The sequence below is a fragment of the Nanorana parkeri genome, unplaced genomic scaffold (genome assembly GCF_000935625.1).
Source record: "Nanorana parkeri isolate BGI_ZX_2015 unplaced genomic scaffold, ASM93562v1 scaffold1078, whole genome shotgun sequence".
NCBI classification, from domain to species: domain Eukaryota; kingdom Metazoa; phylum Chordata; class Amphibia; order Anura; family Dicroglossidae; genus Nanorana; species Nanorana parkeri.
This window is the reverse complement of record NW_017307346.1, coordinates 268,147-276,258: the sequence shown is the minus strand read 5'-3', so window position 1 is coordinate 276,258 and position 8,112 is coordinate 268,147. Positions and strand designations below refer to the sequence as shown.

Here is an 8,112-nt window from a genome sequence, read left to right as displayed (position 1 = left end):
CCGTTTTTGGTTTTAAACAATGGTTCATTCCTGTGTGCATAGTTGATTGTCAAATGAACAGTTCTGCCTTTACACCCAAGTAGATAGAAACAGTAACCTTTAAAGAAATGTGTCAGGTGCGCCAGTCATCTTTTATGATGTTTGGTTGTGCCTTGACTTTCTGGGACTTCTGTATGTTGCTCAGAAAAGACGTAAGGTCAAACACCTTTTTTTTCCATCAAGTATTGATAACTCTACCAGCGCCTATTCATTTTGTTAAGAAATCAGATTCTGTATCTTATATTAAGTTTATTTTGCTTAACTTGGTCCCCAAATTAATAAGAGGAGTTGATTCAGTCTCTATTTTTAAATCTGAGGTGGTGGCTAAATAGACTACTTCCATCATCTCTAAACTAATATGATTTGTATGTATTTGAGCTACTATAGGTAAATATTAACTGTATTAATTTATTGAATCCTTTGGGCATTCTTCGGGCCCTTTATGATGGCCAGGGGCGTAACTAGAAATCACAGGGGCCCCATAGCGAAATTTTGTATGGGGCCCTGTGAATTCTAGTTACACCACTTACAGAGCCCAACTGATATCCCAAACAGCCCACCTAAAAGTGACCCTGCAGAGCCCACCATAGAGTCTCTATGGTGGGCTCTGCAGGGTCTCAGGTGGGCTGGTCACACCCCTTCACACCTCTTACCTGTCAGCCACGATCCGCTGTCCGCCTCCTCCGCTGCCAACGCTGGGCCCTGCCTCCTGCTCCGCAGCTGCTACTGGCTGTCACTGACTCAGCAACGGCTGTGAGGAGGAACACGCAGTTGCACAGATCACTGACAGGTTGTCAGAGATCTGAACAGTTACACGTTCCTCCTTACAGCTGCCAGTGACAGCCAGCAGCCTGAGATGCCCCGGGCCCCATAGCGGCCGCCTGGGTCGCTATGGCGATTGTTCCTGCCACTGATGATGGCCCCAGGTCCATAAAACAGGTACTTCTTTTAAAAAAAAGGTTAAAGCCTGGGGGTTTCAAAGTGCCCCAACACTTTATTGAGCAAATATTAACCATGCGCATTCCTTCTGATATGGGGGAGGCCCCTAACAGCCATTAGGCGAGAGCCTTTGCAGTCAGTAGGAAGGTGTTGTGGGCGAGCAGGAAGGGGGCAGGTATGGACCAGAACACTGTGATTGATTATTGCTTAACAGAGTACATTTTGAGATTCCTGGATGCTCTGAAGGTAAACTGAGTTTTTGAGCAGGCTCTTGATTTATGAACATCGGGATCCCTTACACAAACACCATTGTGCGTCTGCTGGTGTACAGCTAATATTTGTAAATCTAGCTTTATTTATTTTAGTATATTAAACAATAATTTCCCTAATCCAGTATGCTCATATCTTCTTAACCCCCCACTGTTACCCAGTTCAATGATTCATGTTACACAGTCATGCACTGATGATGTATACCATTTGTAGAGGAGAATCACAGGATTTATTAACAGTTCAGCACTGATGCATCCATAGGTCACTGTCAGTGACTCGCATCATTAACACACCATGAATAATTCTCACATAATGCAAGCACATCTCTTACTCACATCTGCTAAGCCAAGGCATGAATTCAGAGTGCGCTCTTATCCCCGGAGTCCTTCAAGCAGCTTTGGATATGTCGTGTTTGTGTTTCAGTATTCTTTTGTTATCCTAGTTTGGCCTTGATAGCTACTGTGTACTTGTCTTGCATTGACATGCATTATAATTATATCTCAGTGACTGTTTCAATGGCATTTTATTCAGCTTAGTCAAAATGAAAGTTGCTTAACTGTGGCATGCCGATGATGGAGCAAGGTCAGTACAGTTGTCCATATGCATTTGAGCTTGAAACCTATACACACTCTTCTTGTTCTGTATGCCTATCCATTATTAAATCCATAGAGGGCAGTTTCTTTATTGTCTAAGGTAGTAAACGTAGGCGTGCGCAAGGTGTGTGTGCGCGCCTGGGCACACCCTAATCACCCCCAACGCAACACCAGAGGCTGCCAGGGATGTGGAGGAAGATACACGGCTAAAGGGATGCCATGTTTAATAGATCTCTGTGCAGTGAACACACTGAGCTCTGCTCCAGAGGACATCAGCCAGAAGCAGCTCCTGGTAGTTTGCAGCACTGAACTTAGCTGAAGAATGCAGTGCTAGGCTTTCCAAGCAGGGGGCTAGACTTTGACTGCGTCATCAGTGAAGGTGAGACAGCAGCCAGGCTTTGCTCTGATCATGGTTTTCCCCCATGTGTGTCTCCAGCAGATGATGGGGAAGGCAGTCCTCCCATGCAACAGCCTGCAGTGTGGTTCTGGCAGCAGGAACGGGCAGGTTAGACAGAGGCAATTTTCCCGATGCTGAACAATAGCTAACACTGGTGCAACTTCCAGGGTTGCATCGGTCTCATGTGCGACTGGGCCCTGGCGAGTATCAACCACCGCTGCAATGGTGCAATGTCAGCACCTAAGCGGTTAACAGGCCCAGAAAGGAATGAGGGCCTGGGCCCAGTAACCACCAAGGCGCTGACATTGCCTCTTGGGGCTACAGTTCCCAGGGTGCAGCAGGCCAATGCTCTGCAGCTCCCTCCTGCGGTGGTTTATTGATGGATAGATAGAGGGAGAGCTCCAGTAGAAACCTGTGCTTAAAGTGACTGTTGGTTTATAAAATCTTCCTTGTAAAAGAACAAGCAATGTATTCACCTCTCCCACTGCCCATGCTGCCGATTGTTCTTTCACTACTAATGCCAAAGAATCTTCCTCATCCGACACACTTCTCTGTATGTCCAACGCATGTTCCCCACTGCATGCTCTGGTTTCATACATTGCCCCCTATGTCCTGTAACATAAGGGTCAACAGGAGGAACCACAGTGCAGGGGGGACCGAGAATCCTACACTCCAATAATGTAGATATCCTACATTATTGGAGTGTAGATTCTTCTGGCATCAGTAGGTCTTAAACAGAACGAAGATCAGCGGCATGGGCAGCAGGGCAGGTGAGCATTACCTATGTATTTTCTATGGACTCCTTTTTTAACGTTTTTTTTAAACAAAACAATCACTTTAAGCGTATGGTAATCATTGCTTTAGCAACCAGTTGCCAGGCCAAACATTGTTACATGAGGAGTTGGCTGCTTAGCAAAGTACAATTTTGACTCGAGGAAAGGCAACAGTTTGGAAAGGAGCTCCCTGGCAAAGAACATGCCAGCCCAATTATCACAAAGCAGGCAAAATGTATTTAACTTTTTTTTTTTTTTTAACAATATAATGCAGCCTACTGCAAAACACGCTGAGGGGAATTCATCAAAATCTGGAGCAGTTGCCCATGACAACCTATAAGCTTCTCTCTTTTATTTTCAAATCTTAACTGAGCAAACTGACCAGAGAAGTTGATTGGTTGCCCTAGGCAACTGCTCCAGATTGTCTCCCCCAGTTTGGATAATTTCCCCCAGTTATGTTCGTTGTGATGGTGCATGTGCCTTGCCCGCTGCTGTACGGCATGGTAGGGTTCTATTCATTGTGAATTGCACTTCCACACAACATGCACCAATGCATTGATGTACGTAGTCTGAATGGGCCCCTAAAGAAGGCCCAAAATTGTTTTTTTTTAAAGATACCAGTTGTAACTTTTGTTAGGCCTCCTGGTTGTTGTACGATTGTCCTTTGTGAATTGCTCTTTCCTCATTAGCTTTTAGCACTGATTGTTACGATGTCTTTTATAGGGCTGCAACCAACTGATCGATAATGAGAATAGTTGTCAACTATTCTCATTATCGATTAGTTGGTCTGGGTCCCCTAGTTCTCTCCTCCGCGCTGGGAGCCAGTGTTTCCTCGGCTCTGTATCCCCTCCAATCCCTGCTGCTCCCAGCAGGGATCGAAGGGGACACAGACCTCTGCAGCCAGTGCTATCCCCGCTGCTCTTCCCCACCTGTATTGGCAGAGGCAGCGGGGATCGGAGGGGGACACAAAGCTGATCCTCCTGCCAGCGAAAAGGGAGGAGAAAGCTATCTAGAGGCGCCAAGGGTGGTGGTGCAGAGACGAGAGCTCCGAGACGATTAGCAAATATTTCCTTGTAATATTCAAACATCGCAGTGACCAGTACGATGTTTGTAAATAACTGAGGACATATTATTCAGATACTATGTCCCCAATTATGAATGAACAGGAAGTGCTCTACATCACTTCCTGTTCATTCATGATTGTGCTCATAGTATCTCTTTACTATCTCCTCGATTTATGAATGAACAGGAGGCCTCTGTACTCCGTGCTTCCTCTTCATTGAGTGCTGGGGCTGCAGAAAAAAAGATTGTGGAATTTGCGATTGCAAACAATAGGGTATGCCGTTTTATTCTGAAGTAAACTTTGTTTGTAGAACACCATTTCTATATTTTATGTTAAATTAAGGGTAGTAGTTAATTTTATTTTTAATCTGAATTAATCGATTCATCAAAAAAATATTCGGCCAACTAATCAATTATAAAAATAATTGTTAGTTGCAGCCCCAGTCTTTTATGTCTTGAATGTCTTCATGTGTAAAATTGTAGGCAATAATGTCACTGAAATGTTCAGAGCTGCACTGGCAGAAAATTTTGGTAGTGTTTTTTTTTTGGTTTGTTTGCTTTTTTTTTTTTTTACTTACAGGTTTACTTTTATCACAACATACACTGTAGTCTGTATTGTTTTAGAAAAACTGGCGCAAGACAATAAACAAAATGTATCAGTACTTATATCTGTGAGGACTTGGACAAATATCAGTACTTTTACTTGAAAAAATTGTATCGGTGCATCCCTTTTATATATTCTTTCATATAAAACAAATCGTACATTAAAACAGAGATGTACAAATCCCAGGAGCTCCGTGTGCTCCTTACACATGACAGCTGCCTCTTAACTTTTGAGTTTTTCTCTATTCTAGTCTTGGAGCTGGAAAAGTATTTGTACTTGTACCGAGTACAGCACTTGGTATCTGAACATCCCTACTTTATATGAACAGATACTTTAGTGGGCTCAAGGATATGGTTCAGGAGGTGACTGTATTAGGCTTTGTAAATATGATGTAACAGTTTATGATATAATAATAGTTTATAATAATGCGTTATGTACTCCGTTTCTTATTTTTCAGGTTTGTGCCCTATATAGGAATTGTTACAATTCTCATGAACGACTACCCTAAATTTAAGGTAAGATTTTTTCCTTTCTCAAAGAAGTAATCATGTTTTCCATTTGAAGCATCTGGGGTTGAAGCTGTATGGTAATCTGTTTTTTTTTCTCTCCCGTTCATTGAAGGACACAGGGAACAGATCGGAGATCATGTACTGTAGGGTAATATCGCCACCTGCAGGAGAAGGACGCTAGGCACAAAACTAAAGACCAATTACAACCTAGGGGCGGCCCCTGCCGGTGGCCAAACCCCCGTCCTGCTGACAAGTCCCCAGTTTTTTGCCTAGCGTCAGCAGTAAGGAGCTAAGAATTTTTTCTCGGGTATTCTTACCTGCTTCTTCCTGATTTTTTTCAGATCTTCTAGCAATTGTTATCCGGGCGACAGGCTGGATGTCTTGGATCCTTGGAGTCTCCCCTGGATGACCAGCGAACGCATGCAGACCCGCTGCGGTGGGTCACCTGCGGCGGCCCCGCTCGGGCGGGGTGACCTGTGGGTTCGTCCCAGGGGGGTGCATATGACTGGGGGTCTCGGCCACCCAGTCACAGTATTTCCTTCAGGTTCCTGGCGCTGCGGTCGGGGTGGTGGGGTACCTGGATGACCTCCTGCTAAAGGCGGAGTCGCATTCCTGCCGATAGCTTCCAACGCTTTCGTTCGCACTTTTGTGCAGGGGGTTACACGTATCGTTCCCCTTGTTCGCTCCCCGTTGCCGCCGTGGGATTTTTAAAAGGATTTTACGGTGAGTACCAAAATCCTATTTTTTCTGTGTTTAGGTTATTCTAAAATATTAGGATAGAAAATTGTTTGTTTGTACAATGGAGAAGACAAAATAGTTTTGGAACGTGTAGGTGATGGTAAAATTAGTATCTGTATTTGCAGTTAATTGGATTTGCTAAACAACATGAAACTATGTCCGATCTCAAAAACAAGTTTAGTTAGATGGAAAGGCAATGATGTCCTGTGGTAAGGTAAAACCCCACTTCTGTGAAGATTGTCATTTATCCAGCTCATGTTTATCACTAGGAGTAGTTGGTTACATTTAGTTGAATGTGTTCTGTAATGTTGAAGATCTAAGTGGCTTCCTTGGCTCAGATGAGTGTCTGGAAGATATACCCACATGTAACGTAACTATTGCTTAAGGTGTTTTGTTCAGTTTTATAAACCAATTTATCATATTCAGCAATGTGTTTCAGAGCTGAAATTTCAAGATGATTTACCCCCACATATGTATTTTTGCCTGCAAATTAAAAATAAGATCTCTCTCTATTCAATGAGATCAGACATGCCACCGAAAAGAGAGGAGATTATTGTAACTACAGGTTGTGAATGCGTGACACACAAACACACACACCTACCTACCTGTCATTGTATAACAGATCACTTTGTTGTTTGCTGTTGCATAATGAAAAATAAACTTGTTTGGCAAGTTAAATCCTTTTAACATGTTTAATCGAAAGCTTGTTTGAGGTCTGGCTTTTGCAGAGTGAATACTTATTGGTTGCTGAAGGTTCATTCCTAAATTGAAACCAATTAGAAACTTGAATTTAATTTTTAAAGTGAATTTGTATTGGTTGCTGTGGGTAACTGGATTTACAATGAGTACCTAAAATAAGAATTCTTTACTGAGGAAGTCTTTGTATGTTCCTTTATAGTCTACATTTGGGTCAGTTTGTTACATAAAGCTGTTTCCCATTTGCAGGTAGATTTTGAACATTAAGGGCTTGTTCACACCAAACGTGTTCCAGGAGCAGAGCATTCCAATGGTATTTTGGGCTCTAGTTAACACCGCAGCGTTCAGTTCCAGAGCATGTAAAAAAAACTGCAGCATGCCCTATTTTTCCTGCTGTGGAACGCATGCGAACGCATCAAAAACGCATGCAAATGCCCTGGAGCGCACTGAAAGCCCATTTTAAACTAAACGGCCCTGAACTATCAAAAAGGCGGCATAACACACTGCACTGCGTGTGCAGAAACTCATGCAGCTCTGGTCTTCATTTGGTGTGAACAAGCCCTAAATATATTGCATTACAAAAACTAACTTTTTTTTTCATGTTTCTTTTTTCAGTATGCAGTTTTGTTCCTGCTTGGACTGTTTGTCCTTGTACATCGAGAATAACAACCTGGCATTCGGGAACAATCTATCAGCACAGATTCAGTCTGTGGTTACCCATCTGTAACTTGTCAGAGTGAGATTTCTAAAAGGACAGATCTCATCTAGCAGTTTAAAATTCTACATATGAAACCAGTATTTTTTTCTTTTTCTTTTTTATACATGTGTATATGTGCTCACTTCTCATTAATGCAGAGAAAGAGAGATTCAAAAAAATTGGGCCCAATCTCTGCCACGGTTTTTCTACCTCCGTGGCTTCATACGGGTCAATCCATAAATATCTACTGCACTGTTTACATTTTTTTTATTTGTACTTTGAGTGGTATTTTTTTAATTATATTTAATACCAAAGTCCCTCATTGTTAAAAAAAAAAAATATGAAACCTGTCTACATTTTATTCGGAAGTGCCTATCTAAGAATTGTTGTGGTCTGCAGTGATTAGGCTACAGTCGAAAAAAAACTAGCAAAAGGAGCGCCTCCATAGTGTAAAACAAATTTAATAAAGGTAAAATACAGCTGGATATGTGCTTACAAACGACTTGTGAAAAACGAGCATTGAATACAAAGATCTCAAGTGGATCAAGATGGACAAACGAAAGAACGAAGTGCAGAAATCAGAAGAGTAAGTGTTTAAGCCAGGGCCATCTAGACACCGATCTTCCTCCGGTTGACGCGTTTCAGAGGTTAAACCTCTTTCCTAATGAACTGGCCCTGGCTTAAACACTCTTCCGATTTCTGCACTGTGTTCTTTCGTTTGTTCATCTTGATCCACTTGAGACCGTTGTATTCAATGCTCGTTTTTCACAAGTTGTAAGTACATTTCCAGCTGTA

At 42.5% G+C, this 8,112-nt stretch overlaps 1 protein-coding gene across 3 annotated transcripts in view; it reads left to right on the top strand.

Annotated features, from left to right (window-relative positions):
- The window catches only part of SEC11A (SEC11 homolog A, signal peptidase complex subunit), a 39,054-nt gene extending 31,316 nt beyond the window's left edge, over positions 1–7,738 (top strand). For all 3 annotated transcript variants that reach the window (XM_018567640.1, XM_018567642.1, XM_018567641.1), the window contains 2 exons: positions 5,135–5,192; positions 7,236–7,738. In XM_018567640.1, the coding sequence (XP_018423142.1) occupies positions 5,135–5,192; positions 7,236–7,286 (109 nt within the window). In that variant the 3' untranslated portion in view covers positions 7,287–7,738. The remainder of the gene's footprint in view (positions 1–5,134; positions 5,193–7,235) is intronic.
- Positions 7,739–8,112: the final 374 nt, after the last annotated feature.